Here is a 27,075-nt window from a genome sequence, read left to right on the forward strand (position 1 = left end):
CTAGCTCATTTAACTATTTCCATTAGGTCTACAAATTCATTTCTACCTTTCCACAGCTGTAAATTATGTTTATATCTATCATCTATCAGTGTTTTGAATATCTTCCAGTTATTTGTATAAGATATAGACTTTATGCAAATTATACTCATATATATGTTAATGAATATTTCTTTTATTAAAAAATACTGCAAAGATTTCCTCCACAAAATAAAAATTACAATCCTATCAGTAAGTGAGAATGTTTAGCTTATCACTTTCAGAAAAACACTAACAGGTTTATGCATGTGTGTACAGTATAGTATATGAAAAATGGTATCTCATTTTGTAAATCTGTATTTCATCCTTTATAATTCAAGTTACAATTTTTCATAAGTTTATTGGCTACTTCTGTTCCCTTTTGTTTATACCAGACTTTCTTTCTTATTCATACAAAAATCATTTTCCTTGGTTTCATTTTCCTTTAAAATTGCCTCTGGTGTTTGTACAATTATTGTTGCTGCTTCCATTGATTTTTATGCTTCCATTATGTTTACATATCTGTATTTTTTAATTTACAAAATATTTTCAGTTTTGCATTTTGTATGTTATTTCTGGGTTAACTTTTGACGTAGTATTCTTATATTTTCCAAATAACATTTATAAAAATTATCTTTTACTTATTCCTTTTTTAGTGAAAATATTCTTTTGTACTCATCTACTCTGCATTTCCTATGTAGTTTTCTCTACTCCCCCATTGCTATGCCTTTCTATGAATTTTTTAAAAATTATTAGTTCTATCAGGTCACACATTTTTTCAAGTAAACTTTAGAATCATTATACCAATATTGAAAACAACAAAATATAAACACAAAAGATTAAACAGCTACATTTTGCTTGGTATTAGAGTAGAGGAAATAGTTTAAACAGAATATATACAGGAAAAGTTTAAATAAAAATTTCCTTAAAAATTATTTCTTAAAAGGAGAACTCATAATACAGATAAATTTTAACTTATTTTTTATAATCTCAAAATGTAAACATATTATTTAACCTCCTAAATATAAGTAATAAATGTTTTCTCATTTTAAAAAATTGAATATAGAACTTAGACTTTTTGAATTAGTAGGAAAAGTATAGCAAATATCTCATATTTTTTCATCTTTCATATTATTATTTTATCTTTCCAGATATAGGGCTGTTAAAAATGGTTATCAGAACTCAAATAAATCATTAAATATTATATTTGAAAAGTATTTACATTCAAGTCAGTTTTATAGATGTACTGATTTTACCCTTGCTTCTTTGAGAATTGAGGAATATTTATTTTTTCTTTTCAGATATACATAACAGTAGAATGAATTTTGGCATATTATACCTGCATGGAATAAAACTTGTTCTAATTAGAATCCTATTCTTGTGGTTGTACATGATGTGAAGTTAACATGGTTGTGCACTCAAATACAGGATAGGAAAGTTATGTCTCATTAATTGTACTGTCCTTTGTATTCCCCTCCCCCTTCATTCCCCTTTGTCTAATCCAGTAGACTTCTATTCTTGCCCTCCCATCCTCCCTTGTTGTGGGTCAACATCCACTTATCAAAGAGAACATTCAGCCTTTGTTTTTTTTGGGACTGGCTTATTTCATTTATGGTATTCTCCAGTTCCATCCATTTACTGGCAAATGCCATAATTTCATTCTTCTTTATGGCTGAGTAACATTTCAATGTGTATATAAATAAAGAAGCAATGGGGGGAATTTTGGTGGCTTATATAATAATTGAAATCAGTAAGTCTGAAAATGTGTATTAAACTAAAAGAATATACTTCATAAATCAACAATATAATTGTTTTCAATGAGAATATTTTATATATACAAATATACATATATAAACATACGCATACATATATGTATATACAAAGTATATAAATTAGCCACATATTTATGGGAGGAGAGAGAGAAAGGAGGCAAAAATGCATACATTATATTCTTAAAATCTCTTCATTTGTCCTACTGGTAAGCTAGCATTCTTGTCATTTTAATCCTTATGTTAATTCTACTGTTAAAGATTACATCAATGTTGTTTCTTGATATGAGATAGTAACTCTGTTGTTTATGATATTCAAATATCCACAGACCTGCAACTCTCCAAGTCTCTGCTCCATGATTTCATATTCAGTGACACTAAGCTGAGGTATAGCAAGTTTGGTTTCTGACTGCTGGATCCATGTCCGTATTGTACTCATTGTCTCCTGATAGCGCATGGGTGGCAAAGTGTCAAAAACTATCAAAAGTGAAAAAAAAAGAGAGAGAGAGTTACTTAACCATCTGAAAATTTGTCCTGTTTACCCAAGTTGTCAGCAAACGCACCCATGCTACTAATTTTAACGATTAAAATCATACTCTGAAACAGAGTATGATTATGACAAAAAATTCCTACCACATGTTTGGCATGTCAAGAATCTTAAATTGCACTGAATTTTGAAACCATCCTTGTAAAGTCTGTATTGATAAATTCTGCTTGTAAGGTCAGGAAATGAAGGAACAGACATTTGAGTTACTTGTTTATAATCATATATATTGTATATGGAGAAAATGAGCAGACTCCAACTAATTTCAAAGGCTACTGTCCTGTGTTTGCCTTTGGAGAAAACAGTATAATTATCCAAAACCCTAGATGGTTTAATTTTATCATGTCACCTCTGATTTTACCATAACTAAACTGAATTATGTGTGTGGAGTATATATGAGGAATGCTAATAATAAGGTAATATGTATCACCAGGTTTAATTCTTAGAATAAGAATTAAATATCTGTTAGATGTGCATTGTTAAACCCATCTGAAATTGATGAATCTGAGGCTATAGGTAGAAAAGGTCAACAAATTTGCCTACAGTCAAGCAGCTAATAAGTGTCAAAGCCAGGATTTTAATCAGACCCATCTGGTTTCATAGTCAAAGCACTACCAAAGTATACATTTGGTAGTGGTTTTGACAAAAAAAAAAAATTTGTGTGTGTATGTGTGTCTGCATGTGTGTGCATATGCGTGGCTTAGGCCTTTTATAATAAATACATGATATGTATTAATAAAATATATGTTTACTAGACCTTTTATAATATATGCTATGTATTATGGAATGTGTCATGTACATACAATATTTGTATCTATGTACATACATTCTGAAGCATATATATGTGTGTGTATATATATAAAACTTCAGTTATAGTGACCATGTTCAATGAGGTTAAAACTATGACTAAGAATTTTGCTAATAACTGGAAGCCATAATGATGACACAACAGATTTCAAGGATAATCAAAATGTACTTCTAGAACTGGAAAATGCATATGTGAACATAAGGACCAAGTTGATGTATATAACAGTAAATTAGACAAGGCAGAATCAACAATTATTAAACTGAAATATAGGTGAGAAATGAATATTTGGAATGGAATAGACATAAGTTAGAAAATAAGAAAATGCCAAAACAATAGTCTAACATAAATGTATCCCAGAAAGAATGTGGCAGAATCTATATTTGAAGAGCTAATAGATATTATCCTAAATAAACTAAATCATAATGCAAAGTCCAAGTTTATAAAATTACTTCATTAATTAAATATTATTTATTTTTATAGCTAGGATGACTGTCCCTTCTATATGCCAATTCCTTCTTCATTAAGTGGGAAATATTTGACATTTATTTTTGGGAATTCATGCTCAAATTTAGTAGACTTTAATCTGAGCATTTCTGATATCTTGATAAAAGAGCTCTATGGTACTTTAAACCTGTTTCATTTCATATAAATAATGTAGTATTTTACTACCAACCAGATACATTTATTTATAAAGCAAAAAGTTATCTCATGATTTGCAGTGAAATGTTTAGTTATGATGAAGTAAAGGGATGTGTCTGAGAAGGTATTTGAGCAAGAGTTATTGAAAAAGAAAGCAGAGGCAAGGAGATATAAAGGATGGATTATAAACTGCAAAATGATTTAATTAAATTGAATATGTACGTTCTGGAAAAGCACTTGTTTCCCTTGTGGCAGTGGCTGGAACAAACCTGTATTAGAAGCTTGCTAAAGGTTATATTAATCAGTCCAATTTTATCCAGATGATGAGTAGATATGTCAGAAGAAGAGATAAGAAAGAGTTGGCAAAGATGTTCAAATTACTTTTTATTAGAAAGAGATCAACATGTCTTTATGAATGTCTAATGGGATTGCTTCTCCTTTCTGGTTTTACAGAAATAGTCTGTGTAGCACCACAATTAGGGAGTCTGATTCTGCAGTTCAGAAAATCTGGCTTTGCACTTGGCTATCTACTTACTTGTTTCAGCAAATAACTTCATCTTTTAGTACCTTAGATGTTATTTAATAGAAAATAAGGATGATGATACTTTTGGGGAAATTAAATGAGGTCATTCATTGATTATTCCTTCATTTGGCAGTTATTTAGTACTCTGAGCACCAGCAATGCAAGAAGTAAAAACTAAAAGACAACAAAAAAGCCTCAGTTCTCAATACTTCAAATATAATTGGTGAGGCAGCAAATGAACTAATAGACAAACAAATAGATCATATAATGAATATAAATTTTTTAGAATAAGTAAGAAGAGTTTACCATGGATCTGGGCAGGGGAGAAATCCTTTTAGAACATGCACTAATTTTAAAGAATTAGATACAAAAAATGTCAGAGCACATGAAAATTTACACAAAGCATGATGGGCAGCCCATAGGATTGCAATAGCAGGGAGCCAGTACCATCCCGAGTGGGACGCGGGAAGAGCTGGGAGATAGTGTTACAAGAACCCAAGAATTGGGGCCAGCCCTCAGGAACTGAATTCACAATGAACTACCCTGTTGTGATGTTGGGTCCTGAGAAATGACATTTCCAGAGGGAGCTAGAACCTTGGAGGACTTATTCTCAGTCACTGAGGGAAACACATCCTTATGCAGTAAGAGAAATAGCCTAGTTTATCTCCTTTTCCTACCTTCAAAATTCCCCAAGGCATTCCACTGGCTAACCCAAGCCAAAACTCTGTTTTTAAAAGAATCCCGAGAAAAGAAATTTTAGTGGGAAGAACAGGGAATGACAGTGAAAATAAACAGACAAATGATTTGCAGGAGGATGATGGTGGGGAGTAAAAGCAATTTGATTAAGAAAGGCAAGGGAATATCCATACTTTTTTCCAGTATTCTATCTCTTAAGTTTAGTTATTTTGTGTGCAGATTTTTTCATTATTCAAACTTTTTATATGTTATAGGGCCTCCTTAGATATAACAAAAGTATATAATAAATAAGTAAGCAAAATAAGGGTAGCAAGTGACAAGACAGTGATCAAAAGGCCTCTCTGTGAAAGTACCACTTGAACAACATAAAAGAAGTGAAGGAAAGTGCCATGTGACAGCATCAGAAAAGGTTTTCCAAGTAAATAATAGAATAAAAATAAATGTAAACCTTCTCAGGCATGGATGTTGCTAGTAGTATAGGAGCACAGCACGGAGCAAGTGTAGTAAGAACAGTGTGACCCAAGTAGAGTGTGATCAGACACAAGGGCATGGAAATCTCCCTTGGGAGATTAGCAAAGACTATATTCAAACCGTAAAGCTGACCACTGTTACATTTCCCCACTGTCAAATTTCTGCATTCCATATGACAATGAAGACCCATAAAGATGATAACGAGATGAGATGTTTTACTCAAAATTATTCTAGCCGGGTGCAGTGGCACATGCATGTAATCACAGTGGCTCTGGAGGTTAAGGCAGGAGGTTCTCAAGTTCGAAGCCAGCCTCAGCAAAAACGAGGCACTAATCAACTCAGTGAGACCCTATCTCTAAATAAAATACAAAATAGGGCTGGGGAAGTGGCTCAGTGGTCGAGTACCCCTGAGTTTAATTGCCAGTACTCCCCCCAAAAATTATTCTATATCTCCTAATTACTTAATTACTAAGTATATAGCACATCTGCTACTACTATTATTATTAGCTGTGAAAAGAGACACTAGAAAATAGGAAAATGTAGGAGACACACTTGAAGCTAAGTAGAAATTTTAAGAGTTTAATAAAGTTTTCATTCTGCCAATAGAGAAAACTTCCTGTTCAAGAAGAGAACAAAAGATGAATGGAGGGGCTGGAGATATAGCTCGGATGGTAGAGTGCTTACTTTACATGCACAAGGCTCTGGGTTCAATCCATAGCACCACAAAAAAAAAAAAAAAAAGAAAAAAAGAAGAGATAGAGATATTTATTTTTTATTAGTTTGGCAAAACCATATCCACAGTCAAATCCAATATACTGTTCTTTTTATAAAGTTTTTAAGTTGTAGATGGACGCAATAGCTTTATTTTATTTATTTATGTTTATGCAGTGCCGAGGATCAAACCCAGTGTCCCACACATGCTAGGCAAGCACTCTACTATTGAGCCACACCCCAGTCCACTATACTATTCTGAAATGATTTACAAATACACACATCGACTCATAATCATACAAAATGCACATACATGCTTATTTTCACACATACTCTAGAAAGAGAACAGCAAACAGATCAACAAATAAATGAATAAATAATAATAGGTAAAGACCAAGGGAAAAGTTATCAAGTTAAAGGAAAACATTTTATATCCTTAGGTTTACTTAAGCAACACATTTCAAACACTAGATAACACTAATGATTTTATACACACACAGAGAGAGACATATATTCTGCATTATTACCAAGGCATAATTAATTATACTGATAGAATATTTAACCAATAATTTGGAAAACTATTTAGAATAAGTTGAAGATAGTCTTGGCATTAGTAGCATCCTGGAGAAAGAGTAAATTATCTATGATAGTTACACTGGAGTGATCATTGTATAGAGGAACGTGTATTAAACTATCACACTGTACCCCATAAATACATAAAATTAAAATAGTAATTTTTGTAAAGAAATAGTAAACATCTGAGGTGATCAGTATGCCAGTTACCCTGATCTTATTACATATTGTATACATTTACTGAAATGTACCCTGCAGATATGTACACTTAAAATGTCAATTAAAAACAAACATATTTTAAATTGTTTTTTAAATTGTATCTATGCTAAATGAGAGGAAATTCAGACTTGTAGAATTCCTAGTTCATCAAATAATCCAAAGCAATAAGCTAACAAGAACATGGTAGAGTATGAACCAATACTTAATTTATAGGAATATTTTAAAATATCGTACATTTCCCAAAACTCAGTTGACATCCATCTATGGAGGAGAGAGGTAGGTAAGAGAAAAGGAAAGAAGGAAAGAGGGATGAAAAGGTGGAAGAAATGCAATAAATTCAAATAATTTGTTTATTTACACCATAGGACAGCATGAAATAAGCATCTCTAAAATATAGGAAGAAGATGAACATTAATACATTCTAAATTATAAAATAATAAGTTTGGTACATTTTCCTGTGCTAACCAATATATTTCTAGAGGATATTAAAATAATCATATAACTTAATAAATTCTTTTTCCATTAATTTTAAGAAAACCTAAACAATTATACATTAGTTTTCATTATCTAAAAATTAATTTACATCTAATATTTCAAATGTTTAATGTTTAAAAACTTGATCAAATATTGAAGAATCTATATTACCATTATATGTGCGCACTATGTTATTTGCATTAATGCAAAATATTTCGAATTCTGATTGAGGATGTTTGGGCACGTTTTTTTCTTCCTACCTGGATTCTGAGTCAACTCTGAGTGTTCCATAGATGAATTATAAAGGAGGGAGATAGAATTGAAACAGAACTTATCAAGTCTATAGTTTCATTTCAAAATTTTTATTTTTAGTTAATAAAAATTGTATATGTTTGTGAGCTCATAAAATTAGACAATAGAATGATGGTTACCAGAAACAGACAGGAGGAAAAAGATGGGGAAAGGACAGAAAGTTACAGATAAGAGAAATCAGCTTTAGTATTCTGCACAGAATGCCAACTATAATAAGTAATTAAGCATTATAAATTTCAAAATTGCTGAAAATTCAGTTTCTGAAATCGCTATCTTGTTCCTTGTTACTCATGTGTAGGTTCACCAACCAGGAAACACATCTGAGGAGCTGTGGTAATAGTTACCTAATGAGCTCTAATCACAAGCTCAAGTCTACTTCATGCCTCAGGAAGGCCCTGTTAGATTCTCCCCTTTCACTTCTCTTCTGTGTTTAATTTAGAGAGAAATAATTCAGTCTCTGAATTTGCGATCTTATTTTCTATAACCACTTCTAATTTGTATTCCAGTGCAGGACAATGAAGTCCCCCACTGATTACTAAGTCAACTTTCCATTCTGTTCTGAGAGAAGACAGAAGAACTTGTGAAAGGAAACAATGCAGAAAAAATGATTCCCAAAGTCTATGGAGATGACATAGGCCATCAGAAAATAATGAATAAATAGTTGTTAACTGAGCTACACATTCCAAAGATTAAATTATTGAGCAGAATACCAACTCTGTTTTAGAGGTTATTTAGTAGGGTAACAAAAAGGTAGATATCCACATCTATGATAAATGTGATTACAATTATTATTCTTTTGTAATATTTTTATGATCTTGTCATTATTTACATTTTAACAGAATTTATTATTCATTATATATGTTATTTTTAATGTGTAAGCGGGAATTATCAGAGTTAAATTCAAACTTGTTAGGGAGTCAATACCTTTCTCAGAATTATATGCATTGCTTTTAATATAAAGTTATAATTTTATTATAATCATGATTCAGAATTCATAATTTTGATTCAGTGTTCTCTTTTACCTAATAAAACTGAGGCTTGGTAATTTTCATTCCATTAATTTTGAGAACTGAAGATGGGCAACATACAGAGGGATGGAATCCTCTGATTTGTTACTAGTTTTCTATTTAATCTGATTTTCACTGCATGTATCTGTGTTAAACAGCCTGACAAAGGACTTTCACAGGATTCACTTCAGATTGATAAGCCCTTCTCAAGATACACATTTTTCAATTCCCCTTACATTGCAATCCTCAACCAAATTTGGCACCACACTTACTTTAAATTGATCAGAGAGAAAAATCTAATCTGTTGGGCATTGTTCTGAGGGTTTGTTTGCTTTTTTTGTGGTGCTAGGGATTGAATGCAGGGCCTTATGCATATGAGGCAAGCACTCTACCAACTGAGTTATATCCCCAGCCCCAAGGTGTTTTTAAAGAAACAAATTCTCCAAAGATTAGTTTGGGAATCAATCTATTTAATACAGTTTCTGGAGCAAGGTAGAAAACAATAACAAATATAGTATATTCACATAAAGCATAATATATATAATCTACAAACATAAAAAAGTCACGATGTTATTGTAATACTTACTGGGAATGTAACGACACTAAATAATGCCAGAAAGGATTCCTATAAATGTTCAGAAAATTCTTTGACAAATTTGTAACAGTGTGTTTCATTTAAAGAGATATGCTGGAAGGCTGGGGTTGTGGCTCAGTGGTAGAGCACTCGCCTCGTATGCACCTGTGAGGCGTTGGGTTTGATCCTCTGCACCACATAAAAAGATAAGTAAATAAAGGTATTGCATTCACCTACAACTAAAAATATGAAAAGAGACATGCTTGAGAATTCCGTTGAAAGACTCTTAATTTTGTTTCATATTAAAAAGAAAGAAAAAAATCTTGTGTGGAAGCCAATATCCCCAAAGGCAAATTTAATATGAGCAGCTCTTCCTCCCTGTCATTGAGATATTTTGTGGATGTTGTCATTGTAATCCCAACCTAGGAGCAGAAATAGTACAGGTCCATATAGGGAAATTCACTTTTTTCATTTTGTATAGAAATACAGATTAGTAATTCGACCAAGTTGCAGTTTACTTACGCAGTAAGACAATAAACATATACAATTTAATATTCTACCATCTTAAAAGGTCTCAAGTGTGCTATTGACACCATTTGACCCAACCTAGATCTATAAACAATATGGCCAAAGGATTTAACATTTAGTCTTATATTACTTATAAATAGAACTTTCATCTCAAATTTTTAAAAAATTTTTACAGACCATTTTAATTCACTGTACACATATGGAGTACAACTTTTCATATCTATGGTTGTGCATGATGTAGATTCATACCATTCGTGTAATCATATATAGGGTAATGATGTCTGTCTCATTCCATGATTTTTCATATCCCTTTTCCTCTCATTTCCCTCTATATAATCCAAAATATTCTTATGACAATTTCTACTATTCTTCTATAGCATTGTATAAAACCTATAGATACCATTTAACGTTTTATGCGAAGGATGGTAATGATCAAGGATGGTATGAGCGTCACTCATTCTGCGAAAAGCCCATGCTGTTCCATTCTCACAAAGGGCCCAAAATGAGGTCTGGCATGAGGAAGATATAGATGGGTTTATAACTGTCATATCTAAGATCACCATAAATATATTTGCAGTACTGGGGGATGAACTTAGGGCTTTGCACATGCTGGACAAGCACCCCATCACTAAACTGCACCCCAAATCTGCTATAATTTTTTAAGTAAAAAATTCACTAAAATATGGGTCCTTCACTAATAATCACCTCTGGAATTACTGATGTATTTTCCTTTTAATTAAATTTATATTGTCACAAACTTTTAAACAAGCTTGTATTAATGTAAACTTCCTCAATAGTGATTTATTACAGTACAAGTTGTTTGTTTCGTGTTTTTGTTGAACTTCTCATTAAAAATTTTTGTCTGAAATTATCCCTATTCTTTCTACAATCCTATCTTCAAGACATCCTGCTAAATTTTAAAGATGACACTTTTTTATATTTTACATTCCAGCATAGCAGTCAGCATGTATTCCTAAGATTCGCGAGGTCAAGGAGTAATTCTTATATCTCATGATAGCAAGCACATGATTAGTTTAAGTAAATATGTAGGTTATTCTTGCTATTGGATGAATTGATAAAATAGAATGAGAAAAGTACTATTTATAATCAGTTTTTTAAAATTGTATACATTTTTCTTAATTGTCTCCAGAATTAAGCAAATCAACAGAGCATGTGTCTAATACAATAAATGATGCATTTACCTAGACATATTAAATATCAAAGTTAAAATATGCAAATTCTAAGAAAGCAAATTAAGTCAGTCTTCTAACATGGAGTTGGAAGAGTTCATTCAAGTTGATCTTCATTTTCATTTGCAATCTCATTGTCTTAATATGGAATAGCAGCAACTAAACACAGAACTTGAAATTATGATCATAGAGTACTTTTGCTATATATCCTAATTTTTTCTACCATCCTCACAGGAGGAAAGTTATTCCCTATAATCAGGGTAAGAGTATCCATCCAACATACTCCCCCAGATCATTACTTCCTCAAGAACTACATCTATTTTTCTTTATCATACCTAGCACAACTCTAGCTCAACATGAAATGGACTCTCACTTGTGTGGCTATTATATTCACCTATCTTCCTGCTTCCTCTTAGGCTCATTTTCCATTTTTTTCTTCATATACAAGCTAGGGGCTAATTTTTTCAGGAATACAAATAAGACCAATTTCTTCAATGGAAATTCTTTTGGCAATTTCAGCTATTCTTAATATAAAATAAATTTTACATGTAACCATGGGGGCCTTCAGAAATGCTACCTTCACCTTGTCCTAATATTTCTGTGATTTGCTAGGTTACAGTCCTTCTATCTTCCTTTCTGTCTCATGGACATGCCAAGCCCTTCTTCACTAACTTTGGGCATTTTTCCTGGTTTCTGTTTCTCTTAATATCTTTTCTCCAACTTATCACACATCTGGCACCTACATATTACACAGGATTGGTTTAAATGTAATCTCCCTAGTATCATTATATGACCCCAAAATGATTATAATCTATAACATTATTTAGATATTTTTATTCACTCTTTTTCAGTAAGCTCCAGTAGGACATGAACATTAATCTTGGTTTTGTCTTAGTACCTGATGCCCAGCACTTTTTGGGCACATAGGAGATGTTCCAAATATTAATCAGTGAGTAAGTGAGCAAGAGAGTGTTGTGCCAGCAATATACAGGGATAAAACAAAAGAATGTCCTTTTGAAATTTTAAAACAAAGAAAACACTTGCTTTGTCATAACTAATGTCAAAATCAAATCAAACCAACAAAAACCCTATTATATTCTTGACAATTTTGACCTCACTATTGAAATAAACTCAAATCACATTGTAGATGTCATTTCCATTTAGAGAAAGGGAATATCTTCTTTGTTAATTGATTATTCATAACAAACTAGGTTCTGTGTTTTTAAATATTTTTAATATTCATCTAAAGTGTAGTATAGCCTTTCTGGTTTGTAGTTATTAGAAAAGTATTTTAGCAATTGTTTTGGGAGACAATTGTAAGTCCTCTGTCTCCCTGTTCTAGGTAACAACTAATCTGTTTTTCGCTACAGATTGTAGACATTTCATATAAATGGAATCTTATAATACATACTCTTTTGTGACTGGCTTCTTAGGACAATGTTGTCAAGATTTATCTAGGTTGCGGTATGAATCAGTACTTCACTCTTGTTAGTGAATAATATTGCATTACATGAATATACTCATTTTCTTCATGTATTTATCAGTTGATGGGCATTTGGGTTGGTTTTGCTAGTTGACTATTATGAATAATGTTATCAACATTCACATACACTATGTATTTCTTATACCATTCCATCTCCATTCTTTCAGTTATTTAAGTCCTAAGAGCTCACGTGTGAAACGGGGATAATAAAATATAAACTCGAGGGTTTTTTGTTTTCTGAGGACTAAGTAAAATAATTTACAAAAAGGTTATTTATAGACTAAGACATATTATAAAAATAAGGTGTATTTTATATTTGTATTTTTTATATCACTTCTGCCAGTTTATAAACGACAATTCCTTATACTGCTTTTACCATTTAAAGTCAGGGTTTTTTCCATTGTGAAAAAGTTAGTAAAGAAAAACATTTTAAAATGAAATAAAAGGGCAGATGCGTAGGAGGCTTTGTTAGCTCTCATCTGCTGATTAATTAATATGTTCAAAGTACTTTGGAATAATACAAGAAATGAGATGTACTCCATGGTACCAATTTGTGAGTACCTCATATACATGTACAATTATTTGAAGTATTTATGAATTAACAAAAGAACCTGCCATGTGATTACATACAGCAAAATTTTCATTTATTATATGTATTTTTATATTTAACAAAAGGATTAATCAATCAAGGTAGAGTTTCAAAAGGGTGAATAGAAACATTACAAATGTTTGAGTAAATAAAATAGAAGGAAAGATCTATAATTTGGAAATGAAAAGAGTGGAAAATTTTGGAAATTTCATAAACAATCACAACGTATGTAGAAAAAGGAAAACAGATGATGATATGAATGACTAGATTGATGAGTATATGAATATTCATCATGTGTTATTATATATTTATTTTGTATTGTAGACAAATCTCAGTTATTGTTAAACAAGTTGAGACTCAATAGGCATATGACAATTAAAATATTTTCCAGTAAAAAGGCTCTTTTGTCTGTTGGTTACAGTATACCCACTAAAACATTCTTGATTTTAAGGGAGGTTTATGGATTTTTATCACAAGATAAAACACATTATTGTTAAATGAGACTATATAAAAATTTAGGAGATTCAAAATTTGGTTGTATAGAAGCAAAGCAAGATATATACTGAAATCCACTAGAGGGAGCTGATATTATTTTAAAGTTTTACAACTTAATTCCCTATCAGAAAAAAACAAAATCCCTTAGCACAAACTTCTTTGAAAGTGTAAGAGAAAAAATGTTTTATATTTTGCTTTACGTAGTTCATTTCATTTTCTAAAACTAAAAGGCTATGAAATGAGGAAAGCTTCATGTTTTTGGCATATTAATTCTAGAAATGTTATTATATAGTAAATGATTTGAATATTTACAAAGAAAAGCAATGGGAAAACATGTCTTCCAGCTAATTAAAATTTTAGTAGAAAACAAACAAATATCCTTGTGCTTCTTATAAAATGTGGAGAATGGATTTTTAAAATATTTTATCTTTAGGCCTTAATCCCCAAATATAGTCTATAATTCTTTGTATGTGTACATGAACATATATGTATGTATGTGTGTGGCAGCTTAAAAACACTTACTGTAGCTTAAAACTGTTAATAAGCATGTCTCTCTAAGGAAATTGAGATTTAAAATTTAAATTGATGGATAGAGATATCTCAGAGCAGATACTAGGTATATTAAGAATAAATTAGTGAAATATAAAAGAGATTTTGAAAAATTTGCTAGTCACATGGTATGCATTTACATAATTGGTTTTTTATTTTTTTTAGTTTGTCACCAAAGGAGAAAAAGGGAATTTATGAAATTATAGTGACCCAAAAGTAAAATATAGCCCGAAGTATCATTTGTCTTTAGCTGAGTTTCAGTTGCCACACATATATATGCTATACCTATATTACTCTTCACGTGAATTGATAGAAGTATTAAAGAAGCCTATGTGAATATCCTTATACATAGAACAAACTTGATTTAATGACAGACTGCTCACAGGGCCTCAACTGCTCTTTTATTTTCTTCAGTATTCAAAATGCTAGATTCTAAAATTTGCAACCCACCAACGATAAGTTCTACCTATAAAAACATGTTTTATTTACTTTTCAACACAGTCATGACATTATTATGGGGGGAAGAAATAAGTCTCTTTTCTAACATAAGTTATTTTATTACTTATTAACAGAGATTGTAGAGAGAATGGTTCTATTAACAGAAGTTACTCTTTGATGTTAGTATTTTCTGTTTTCCACACAAACAACCAATTTGAAAAATTTCAAGTTATTACTTTAAAGTATTTTTACTTACTTGTTTGTAGCTCTTTCTCTCTGGCCTGCACATCAGCAAAGACTTGGTTAAAATGATTTGTAAAGGCCACAAAATCTGCGTCCAGGAACATTGGCCCTTGTCCTTTCTCTTTCAGGGCTATGCTTTGAATTTTTAATCGCTCAATTTGAGGCTGAAGAGCTGACAGCCGGTTGACTTCATCCTGTACCATGATTTAGAGTATTAAAAGTAAATAACACTTTTACTTGACATACATTACATTTTTTGCAAAGGAAGTTGTTAAAAGGCAGCAAGGCAAGCTTAACTTAATAACCTTAAAAAACATTTGATAAAAAACATCCATTATGTTTTAGGGAAATCCCAACTACTGGACATCAATTTAAGAATGCCATGACTCTTTTCTCAGTTTCTATCATCATATATAATGATCTTTAAATTCAAGATGATATCATTTAGAGCATTAATGGGCATGAATGCAGGCAGTGGAAAAATAGTATGAATGATCTTAAATGCTTTCCATAACAAGTTGTTTGAATGCACCCCTCTTATCTCAAAATTGTTTGCCTTTGCTTCAAATTTTAAGTTCATTCAATATTTTTTATTTCATGTGTATAAATATAAATTACATGCACCCCCTTTCTCTCTATATATACATACATACTGTATTAGATTACAAATACATAAATAATTAGATTATGTGTCTATATAATATATATTGTATATATTATATATAATTTGGGTATATTTATATGCAAATGGATACATATATTTATTGCATATATTTATATCTATATGCTTCTACCTTTTGTTTAGCCTCATTGCTTGTCCTGACCAAACAAGCAATTACCACTTATTCAAATATGGTGATTATTTGTCTAGGTTTTCTTGTCCTGATATGATTATTAACAGCACCCATTTTCACTCTTGATACTACTCAGGTTTAGATAGTAAAACACATGGACAGTGATGTGTTGTCCAATACAGTAGTCACAAGCAGTATGTGGCTACTGAACACCAGAAATATGACTTTTCAATATTTAGACATATTAAGATTTTAAAATTTACACTGCATTTTGAATATTGAGAATGAAAAATTAAGAACACAAAAGATACTAACATTTAAAAATATTGACTAAACCTTGAAATAATAATTTCTGATAAGTCAGGTTAAATAAAAGGCATGAAATTCATTTATCTGCAAATATAGTTTCTACATCATTTAGAATTATATATATGGTTTGCATCTTGCATTGTATTTGTTTTGGACAGTGTTTTTCTCTACATAAATGTTTTGTATCCTTGTTTTCAGTGAAACTGCAGTTAGTTTGTATTTGATACTTACATAATTTCAACACAAACAGAAATTTTGAAATGTTCTTTTAAAAATATCACCATGGTTGCTTACTTGTAATTCAAACCTATGCTACCTTTAGAAAAAAGCACTTGGGAATTGTTTACCATTTAATATGTTAAAAACCAGGATAATTAAAATTAAAAATTGGAACATGAGCCAATTACAACAAGGGGAAAATTAAGAGAATTACAGCAATTATGAACTAAATTTGAATCTGAGCTTCCTGGTAATCACAGAGAAAAGGAAAAATAAAATCAATTGTTAATTTTGGATGCATGCATATTATTTTGGAGAGAGTCATTTGTCTTGGGATGATAGAGATGAATTTATTAATTAAATTCTTTTGTGGCAGCAAGACTACATAAGGGTCAAATCTACTTGTTCCATATTTTAGAAGATACTAAGATAACTTTCAAAGGAATGTTAGTAGGTTGTTATATGAGTTGATTAGGATAGGCTAATTTCTTTTTTTTTTCTTTTTTTTATTGTAAACAAATGGGATATATGATGTTTCTCTGTTTGTACATGGCGTAAAGGCATACCATTTGTGTAATCATAAATTTACATAGGGTAATGTTGTTTGATTCATTCTGTTATTTTTTTCCCTTCCCCCCACCCCTCCCACCCCTCTTTTCCCTCTATACAGTCTTTCCTTCCTCCATTCTTGCCCCCCTCCCTAACCCTAACTCTAACCCTAACACTAACCCCTCCCACCCCCCATTATGTGTCATCATCCACTTATTAGCGATATCATTCGTCCATTGGTTTCTTGAGATTGGCTTATCTCACTTAGCATGATATTCTCCAGTTTCATCCATTTGCCTGCAAATGCCATAATTTTATCATTCTTTATGGCTAATTTCTAACAGTGGAAGTTTTGGGGTAGGTGAATAATGAGGATATTTAGACAAATTGGGAGGTAACCCATAGGGTCTTTACTCATTCAAATACAAATCCTTTCATCAAGTACTAGAAGATTAGCGCTGGAGATATAGCACATCATGTAGAGTGCCTGATTCCCATGCTGGAGGCCCGGGTTTGAGTCCCCAGCATTGTGGGATTGTGGAAATAACAAACAAACGAAACCATTTCTGAGCCTCCCAAGTACTAGAAGATTAGCACATATCCATAGATAATGAATATTAAAGAGATAAAGGGTGACATTCTGTGTTTTTCTTCACACGATACACTTTGTATACCAGACTTACAAATGGCAGCATTGGCATCTGCTGTGAACATTTAAGAACCTGATTTACATTAGGCCAGATGGAGGGCAGTCATTTTTCCCATTCAGCGGGCCCTAGAAATCCTAAAGTACAATCAAGTGTGTTGCACAAAACAAAGTTAACTTTGAAACCAATAAAACATTTGTGCAAATACTCAGTTGAGACTTAAAATTCTGAGGTTAAATTGTAGGAGAAATTGTTTTGAACTGAAGTATTCAACATTTAAAATATGTTAACAATTAGCCACTGTTTCTATAAAAGGTCTTGGTGTGGTCTTCCCTCCAGAGTAAGGGATCTTTCCTGAGTATGTTTATCCATTGGAATTATATGCTTATCTGATGAAAATTTTTTTTACTTTTCTCAGGAAAGGGTCATGGATTCCTTCTTTCTCAAAAGGTTTTCTAATCTCCAGTGTATTAAGAACCAGATGTGCTGAGCATTAGATTATAAACTATATCTTCACTCTACTATAGAAACTTCTCCCCAAAAAATTACATGCCTGTAATCCCAGTGGCCTGGAAGCTGAGACAGGAGGATTGCAAGTTCAAAACTAGCCTCAGTAACTTAGGTCCTAAGCAACTCAGTGAGACCCTGTCTCTAAATAAAATACGAAAAGGACTGGGAATGTGACTCAGTGGTTAAGCACCCCTGGGTTCAATCCTAAGTATCAAAAAAAAAAAAAGGAAAGAATTAACAAATAGGATGAAGTAATTTATTTACCTATCATTAGTCATAGTCAAATAGTATAATTTCATCTATTGAATGAATTATATTAAGTTTATCTGCTAATTATTTGACTTAAACTGATTTATAAAATTAATAGGAACCAAAAGGTCAGAGAGAAAGAATAAGGGTTGATTAAGAGAATTAGGATCGTGTTAACACAAGCTGCAGCTTTGTGGTGGATGCATTTTGGATGATTCCATTAACCTTAACAGGATGTTAATACACCTATCAGGGATTTCACTTTGCTCCTCAGATTAAGATCAAGAGTCTAGCATGCCCCTGAAATTATTGCTTTGTTTCTATACATCTTCCTTTTCACCTTCATTGTTCATTTTATTTCCCTGCTTACTCCTCAGCTCCACATTCACAAAGATCTTCATTTATTTGCTTGGTCTTCAATGTACCCTCCCACCATGTTCCTTCTTGTTTTTATTTTATCTTTTGGAATACTGGGGATTGAACTCAGGGACTCTTTACCACTTAGCTACATAACCAACTCTTGTTTGTTTGTTTGTGTTTGCTTTTGTGTTTGTTTTTGTTTTTATTTTGAGACAGAGTAATTCACTCAGCTGCCCAGGCCTGACCTTGAACTTTTGATATTCTTGCTCCAGCCTTCCAGATAGCTGGAATTACAGCCATGTGCCACCACACCAGAATCCCATTATGTTCCTTCTGACTGGTATTTTGCTGCACTGGTCTCTTACTTAATGCTAACTCATCATAAATGTTTCAACTAAAATATATCTCCATCAATGAAGCTGCCCTTGGTAGTTGCATCTAGGTCAGGTTTTCCCTGTTAGACATTCTCCCAAAACTTTTACCTTTGGCTAAAGCATTTGTCCCAGAGGTAATTTCATATCACTTTATGTATTCATTTGCTTAATGTATCTGTCTTCTACTCTATGTACATATAATGAAGCCAAGGTCAATGGATGTTCACTCTCTTATTCTCCAAGACCTAGTGCTATGAACTGAACTATGTTTCTTGTATGTTGTAACCTTAATCTTCCATGAGGCCCCACTTGGAAAGATGGCTTTTAGGAGGTAATTGAGGTTTAAAGAGGTCTTCAGGGTGGAATCATCAGGGTGGAATCCTAATCCTATAGGATTGGAGGCTTTGTGAAATCAATCTTCCTCTTTCTTTCTGTTTCTCTCTCTCTCTCTCTCTCTCTCTCTCTCTCTCTCTCTCTCTCTCTCTCTCTCTCACCTTTACTTTCCCTCCCTCCCTCTCTCTCCTTCCATATCACATGAGGATACAGTAAGCAGCAGCCCTGTACATGCCAGTAAGTGAGCTCTTGACAGAATTTTCAACTCCACCACACTTGATCTTGGAGTCTATATTGCTGAAACCAACCAGTTAGTTTTTTTCTCATGGCAATCCAAGGCAGCTAACATACTTAGCATTATTCTTGTTAAGGATACTGAATATATATTTTAAGGATGAATATATTTTGGGGATATTAATTCTAAATTCTATATCTGAGTCTCAAGAATCAGGTTAACATAATATCATTGCATTTTGTTGTAAGAAATAATGTATGTGAATTAGTCCTCCAATTCACGGGGCGGGGGGAAAACCAAGGATTCTATTACTAAACTATAAAAGGCATGCAAATATAGAAATTTCCTAGTTTATATATTTGCCTAGTAAGCTAAATGCCTTTTGTAGTATATTCTTTATACAAAAACATACTTACTGAGATTATTTACTTCCTTGTATAACTGTAAGTCTAATATTTAGAGAAAAAACATCAAGCCCTTCCGTTTTTCCCCCCTTTAAAAGTAACTTTGAGCTCACTGCTACTTTCTAGGTTCAGTATTTTCACAAGACTGACACTGTCACCCGTCCATCTTCAGTCACCTATTATTCAAGCCATTCTTTTAGATTATGCAAAGTAACCTCCATTTATATTAAAAACATTCATCTCAATCATTAATGGTTCATCCTGGAAACCTTTCAATCCATCTTTTAATCAATGTCCCATTTCCCAGGAAAAGTACACAGTTCACATTAATCATGGGAAGTGTTCAAGCTATATTCATTACTATAGATCTCTAGTTTTTATATGATTGCAAATATGGCCTTTAATCTCTTTCCCAAACCCATTTGTGCTAGTTACATCTTATTTGCCCCTTCCAATCTACCTTCCACCCTTCTGTGACCTAAGAGACAGGTATTTACAGATTACAGCCCCCTGACTTTGACTTCTGATTAAGGTTAATCAATGTGAAGCCCTGTTCTGAAGGTAGGTAGAAAAGTAAAGTAGTTTATTTTAATGGCTCCATTTCCTTCAGGATGGTTTAGGCTAGATCTTAATCCTGATTTTACTATGGGAATCTAACTTACTCTTTTTGCATTTCTATGACATCTCTCCCTCCTTTTTTCTGGCTTAAGAGTGGTAACAACTCTGCTGCTTGATGACTGCACTCTCCCTTGAGGTTCCTGTATACTTCAAACACATTTGTAGCATCTCTTTTTGTAATAAAATCTTAAATTATCATAATTTAAGTAGACCTTTAAAGATTTTCCTTATGTATCCAATTGTACTGCATTATCAGTCTGTTGTTGACCTGTGTTTGTAGCTATTTGTATAGATTCCACTTTTACAGCACATGACTGGATTTTGTTCCTAGCAAGGAAAGGACTCCAAAGTATGGGTCTTTTTTTGTTTTTGAGGAGATATGTTCCACACTAAGTGCCTGACCCTTTTGCATAGTGACAACATCAGTCATGAATATCTTTGAATATACTTTCAGGATTGCAGCATCCATACACTGTTTATTTAAAATGATTTTCTGTTCTTATATTTGGATCTTTACTGTGCTTAGCTAAATCCATAGAAGGGGAAAATATCCTTACTAAATACTATTCTATTTACCTCTTAGAAATTACCTAAAAACGACTCTACTGATCATGCTCCAAATGGAATGAGGAAACAGATTCTTACCTTACAGATTTTTAACTGGCTTTTAATTGCTGTTGGCTCAGATGTGGTGGTGGGTTGGGTTTTCAACCAATTTTCAGCAGTAGTTGTCATCTGCTCCAATTGTTGCAACTGATTATAAAAAGTGATGATGTTGTTCTGATACTCCAGCCAGTTAAGTCTCTCACTTAGCAACTGGCAGAACTCTATCCACCGGCTGTTCAGTTGTTCTGAGGCTTGTTTGATGCTGTCAGCATTAACACCCTCTAGAAAGAAAAAGAAATTTAAATATATCCCCTTAAGCCACAGACTGAAAGAAATGATCTGAGAGCCAATATGTTTCTACTGTACAAGCATCCATCATATGAATGATTTCAAACAAAATCATTTATTTATTGATATAGATCTAAAAGTATGAAGATGACTTCTGATTATCCATTGGAATTAATAAGTTGTACATTATCAAATTATGTGAATGTCTTAATCAATGAGGTGACATACAATATACAAGAGTAGAATATATTTAAGTAAAAATTAAGTGATCCAAACCCTGATGGGGGAGGTGAAATGTCGATAATGGATAAATCAAATATTTTGATAATTACAAGTAAATGTTAAATATTTTTTACATATATTTTTTACATTTACATATTTTATAAAATTGAGTTACATTTGTATATTTAGAAATGAGATTGGGAATGAATTGATATATTATTTGTATTTTTTTAAAATTTTTTACATGACAGTAGAACATATTTTGAAATATTATACATACATAGAATAACTATAATTTGTCCCAATTATGATCACATTATTGTGCTTATACATGATGTGGAGTTATAATGGTTGTGTATTTATATATAAGATTAAGAAAGCTATGTCCAATTCATTCTACTGTCTTTCCTATACCATCCCCTCTCCCTTCCCTTCATTCCCCTTTGTCTAGCCCAATAAACTTTTAATCTTCCCCTCCGTTGTTGTGGGTTATCATCAACATATCAGAACATTCTGCCTTTGGTTTTGTGGGGTCTGGCTTATTTCACTTAGCATGATATTCTCCAGTTCCATCCATTTACCAGCAATTGCCATAATTTCATTCTTCTTTATGGCTGTGTAACATTCCATTATATATATATATATATATATATATATATATATATATAATAGCTTGGCTATTGTGAATTGAGCTTCTGTAACCATTGAAGTGGCTACCTCACTGTAGCATGCCTTTTTTTTTTAAGTCCTTTGGCTGTATGCCAAGGAGTGGGACAACTGAGTTAAATGGTGATTCCAAGCTAAGTTTTCTGAGAAATCTCCACACTGCTTTCCACAGTGGTTGACCAATTTACAGTCCCACTGTTGGGACTAATGACACATTAACTAACTCAGGCTGTCTCCTTACTCCCTGGCGAGTGAGCAAGATCAAGGTCTCAAAGGCGGTTTCAATAGTTAATGACAATAAATCGGACCACCATCAGGGATCGGTTAACAACAGTTCCGCGAATGTGATCAGCTCGTGCTTGCCATATAGTCCTATGGGACTCTTGCCTGCGTGAACCCCCCCCATGCCTTGCTGACCTTTTAGCTGATTGGTTCCTGCCTACCCCCAATCCTACATAAAAGCTGTGTGGCTTCCTCAATAAACGAGTACCTGCTGTAAGTGGTCTCCCTGACATGTCTGATTGTCCTCCGCCCGGAGGGCTGGGAGCGGGCGGTCAGTAGGCCCTACCTATCCTGGTCTGACCTTGTTGGGGAGTGTCCCCTTCCCTTGTCACTGGTCGAGAAGAGCAAGGGGGCTTAAGACCCCGACATCTGGCACCCAACGTGGGACCCCTCAAGGCTGATCCACAGCCAAAGCAAAGAGGCAGCTTCGAAACCGAAAGTACCTGCAGATCAGGCCAAGTGAGTTCCGAGGTTAGGGCATCCCTGAAAAGATGGGGCAAACACACACCACACATGGTGACCCTGCACTCTCAGCTCTTAGACTCATGCTGAAGAGTAGGGGCCTTGAGTGGCCTGATACACAGGCGGAAAAAGTCTGGGACACCTTTACTCGGGTGGCCCCTTGGCTTCCTGCCGCTAATCTTTTTGACTGGTCCCCTTGGGATCGTGTAGAACAACTTGTTAGGAAGAGGGAAATCAATTTAGGGGAGGGTCCCCCATTGGGAGTCTGCCCTACATTATCCACCCTTAAGGCCTGCTTCTCTCCAGGACCTCCCAAATGGGGCTCCAAGTTTCCTCCCAAATGGGGCTCCAAGTTTCCCCCCAAAGAGTCGCTGCCTCCGGATGGTGGGATATCTTCCAGGCGGCTATTTTATGATACTGGGAGAGAACTCACTGACTCTAACCTCCCCCCTCCCTGTATGGCCTTCCGGGTAAATGCTAAAACATTAGTTTGGGAAGGAATGACTACCGATCACAAATTGGCTTGTGCAGGGATGAAAGATAGCTCCATGGGAAGGTGCATTGTGGCTACCAAAGATATTGGCACACAGCTTCCGTAAGCGAGCAGGCAGATGGAAAGGGATTCCTTATCTTCAAGTCTCTTCTTTCTTGTGCTTCTATGCTCTTCCTGCAAACTCGAACACCTCCTTCTTCTCCCCATCTTAATTCCTCCTCCTCCTCCAACTTCAGCTCAACTGTTTCTGCTTCCATTCCCCGGCCCAACCCACCTAGTCCTCCTGCCACAAGGTCCCACATTGCCGGTGTGGAGGGAGTAACCAGCCTAAACATCAGTGGCATGTCCTAGTAAGGAGTATGATATAGTAGCCCCATTCCCCACAAGTAGTGGGAGATAATTGCTTCACAATTTTCTGGGACCAAACCTGAACTGAACCAGGAAAAATGGTTAAAATGCCCTAGGCATCAAGTTTCTACTAGAACATTTTAACCCCTTTCAGATCCAAATCTCAGTCAAGGCTTACATTGAAATGTAAATAGAGAAGGCCTGAAGCCTCAGTAGGAGACCTGTCTCAAACTCAAGGAAGAAAAAAAAAAAAGGCAAAAAGAGTCTTACCTGAACTCCAGCAAAAGTAAATTTTATGGTGCTTTACTAAAGTAATTAATGGCCATATTATTTTTCCAGGACTCTTGTTTTTTTTTTTTTTTTTTGAATTCTACATTTTTTTTGAGCTCATGACTTTTTGATCAGTTCTATTGTTTTATTCAACTAGAGTTTTGAACATCTGTTACATTGCAATGGAGATTCACCTATAAAGTTACAAGGCCTTTGATTTTGTGTTATTTGTATGTCGTGCTGTCTGATGTGATGTTTTGTCTGTATCAAAACTGAGCGCTCCTAAAATTAAAATTTAAAAATGGATCCAGATATTTTTAATTCACGTGATTTAAAAAGGTTCAATTTAAATTGGGTAAACTAATAAGAGTAAAATGTCTTTGAAAATAACTCGCAAGTCTCTAGGTGGTCAAGCTAATAAAATATTGATGTTAATAGAATGTCTAATATCAATTGTTTCTGGGACTTTTCTTCAATAGGAGAGAGATGGCAAATACTGTTCAGGACACTTGTCTGATATCTTGGATTTTACAGAATAAGTGAATTGGAGTTAACATGTATGGGATTACTCAAATGTGTTTGTAGAGACATCTGATTAATTTACAAAGTTAGGATGCTGATTGTTAAATAACATCGAGTGGTCTTGGCTCCTTGAATTCCATGGGGTAACATACTTGAACATTGTTGGTGTTTTCATAGGTTGGTAAATTGAAAGGGTTTAAAATTGCTTTGTGTCACTGAAAACAAGGTTACTAAGAGTTATGTCCTAACAGGTACAATTCTACATACAAAGGGTTACAAAGGTTTCAACTGTGTTTCAATTAGAGTACTATAAATAACAAAATATTTAATCTTATTAAAATGGAGTAATTTATATAAATTAAGACATTTCTTAAGAGTTGTTTCAGAATGTGAACAAAAAGGGGTCAACAGATAGGAAAGAGAAAATAAAAGGTTCTAGATATGGAAATATATTTAGTGAAGAACAAAATCTTTCTGGGTAAAAAAGTGTTTATGTGATGAAATACATGAGGGTCTAAATAAGTGCTAAGAAAGTCTGTGTAAGTAAAGGGCAAATTTCAGCAAGTTTGCTTGTAACTAAGTTGGTTGTATGTATGTGACACAGTTAAAGCTAGTTAAGGTTTTTCCTAAGGTGAAATACTAATGCTCTGATATAAACCAAGTTTAATCTATATAGTAAAACAAGGATTTCTTAGAAACACTAATTTACTCTTAACTTTGTGTCTATTAAGTTTTCTTCTTTAGAACAATTAGTCTTAAAAATTGGGGTTTATACAATTATGATTAAACAACTTAGAGTATTGTACTACATTAGAGTCTAAATTTTTCTTTAAAAAACTAAATTTAGTAATATAAAAGTGTCAAGGTAATTGTGAAATGGTCACTCTTTGTATATTAAATGTGTTCATATTTTCCAGGTATACAAGTTTTTGAAGCAGGGAATTTATCAAGCTGCTCTTCTCCAGATTAAACTTGTCTCTAATGGTAATTATAGAGAGTAAATTTTATTGGGGATTTATTTCTGTCATTTAATGTTCTATTATAGGACCTGTTATCAATAGGGTATATGTAAAATTTGTTACTTTTTACACCGAGATAAAAATTTTAAGTGTAAATATATTTCTAAAAGTTAGAGCGTGATTTGTTCAAAGGTTAATATTGTGAAACATGAAAACATTTTGCCACTTTGCCACACAAAAGGAAAGTTAAAAGCGCTCTCAGCCTTTCTTCAATTCATGTTTTAGATATAATGTTAAATTGTGTTAACTAATGTTTATGTAGACTCAGGAGTCAATATATGTAAACTGCTTAAAATGACATTTAAGAAAGAGTGTTATGCGCAGTAGCAAAAATGGGACAGCAGTGATTGAGATTGGGGTCTCTGACCTCATGACTTTGGACGTGGACTTTCTTGAGAGCTACACAGAGCTCCTAACATTGCACTTTGCAGCTCTACCATCTTAGATCTACAGACTCAACTTGATTCCTTGGCCTCTGTTGTCCTGCAAAATCGTCGTGGTTTGGATCTGCTAAGAGCGAAGGAAGGAAGACTTTGCCTGTTCCTTGGTGAGAAGTGCTGTTTCTACACCAACTGCTCTGGCATTGTACAAGATAAGATCAAAAACCTACAAGAAGATCTGGAACATCATAGGAGTGAGCTCCACTCTAATTTCCTCTGGACTGGGTTACATGGGTGGCTCCCCTACCTCCTCCTGCTTAGGGGACCACTAATCACCATTATCCTTGTGTTCACCTTTGGGCCTTGCATAATCAATAAGCTTATCCATTTCCTGAAAAGTCAGGCTAAGTCTGTGCAGCTCACGGTGGTCCAACAGCATTATACCGCCCTTCATAATGATGATTGGGAGCCCTATAGGATCAGGGATCACTCGTATCAGGACACTGGGGTCTAAGTGTCTCTCCCTTAAGCCCTGCTCCTCCTGAGGGGCCCGTCTGAAGTGCTAAGATGGTAGTCAATGACAGGTAAGATCCTCAGAGAAGGATGACCTAAGACAGGCACACCTTTGAGTAAGGTGGACCCCCAAACTGCTAGGGTGATGTTCCATGATGGGTAAGACCCTCCCAGGAGCAACCTAAGACAGACACGCCCTTGATATAAAACAAAAAAGGGGGATATGTTGGGACTAATGACACGTTAACTAACTCAGGCTGACTCCTTACTCCCTGGTGAGTGAGCAAGATCAAGGCTCAAAGGTGGTTTCAATAGTTAATGATGATATATTGGACCACCATCAGGGATTGGTTAACAACAGTTCAGCGAACGTGATCAGCTCGTGCTTGCCATATAGTCCTATGGGACTCTTGCCTGCGTGAACCCCCCCCCACCTTGCTGACCTTTAAGCTAATTGGTTTCCACCTAGCCCCCACCTTACATAAAAGCTGTGTGACTTCCTCAATAAACGAGTTCCTGCTGTGACTGGTCTGATTGTCCTCTGCCCGGAGGG

At 33.8% G+C, this 27,075-nt stretch overlaps 1 protein-coding gene across 4 annotated transcripts in view; it reads right to left on the reverse strand.

The window, feature by feature from the left end:
* Positions 1-27,075, reverse strand: part of Dmd (dystrophin) — a 2,099,091-nt gene that overhangs the window by 1,350,676 nt on the left and 721,340 nt on the right. For all 4 annotated transcript variants that reach the window (XM_047536255.1, XM_047536256.1, XM_047536254.1 and 1 more), the window contains exons 20-22: positions 21,097-21,338; positions 14,864-15,044; positions 2,116-2,261 (exon numbers count right to left, since the gene is read on the reverse strand). In XM_047536255.1, coding sequence (XP_047392211.1) covers positions 2,116-2,261; positions 14,864-15,044; positions 21,097-21,338 — 569 coding nt within the window. The remainder of the gene's footprint in view (positions 1-2,115; positions 2,262-14,863; positions 15,045-21,096; positions 21,339-27,075) is intronic.

Source organism: Sciurus carolinensis, chromosome X (genome assembly GCF_902686445.1).
Source record: "Sciurus carolinensis chromosome X, mSciCar1.2, whole genome shotgun sequence".
NCBI lineage: Eukaryota > Metazoa > Chordata > Mammalia > Rodentia > Sciuridae > Sciurus > Sciurus carolinensis.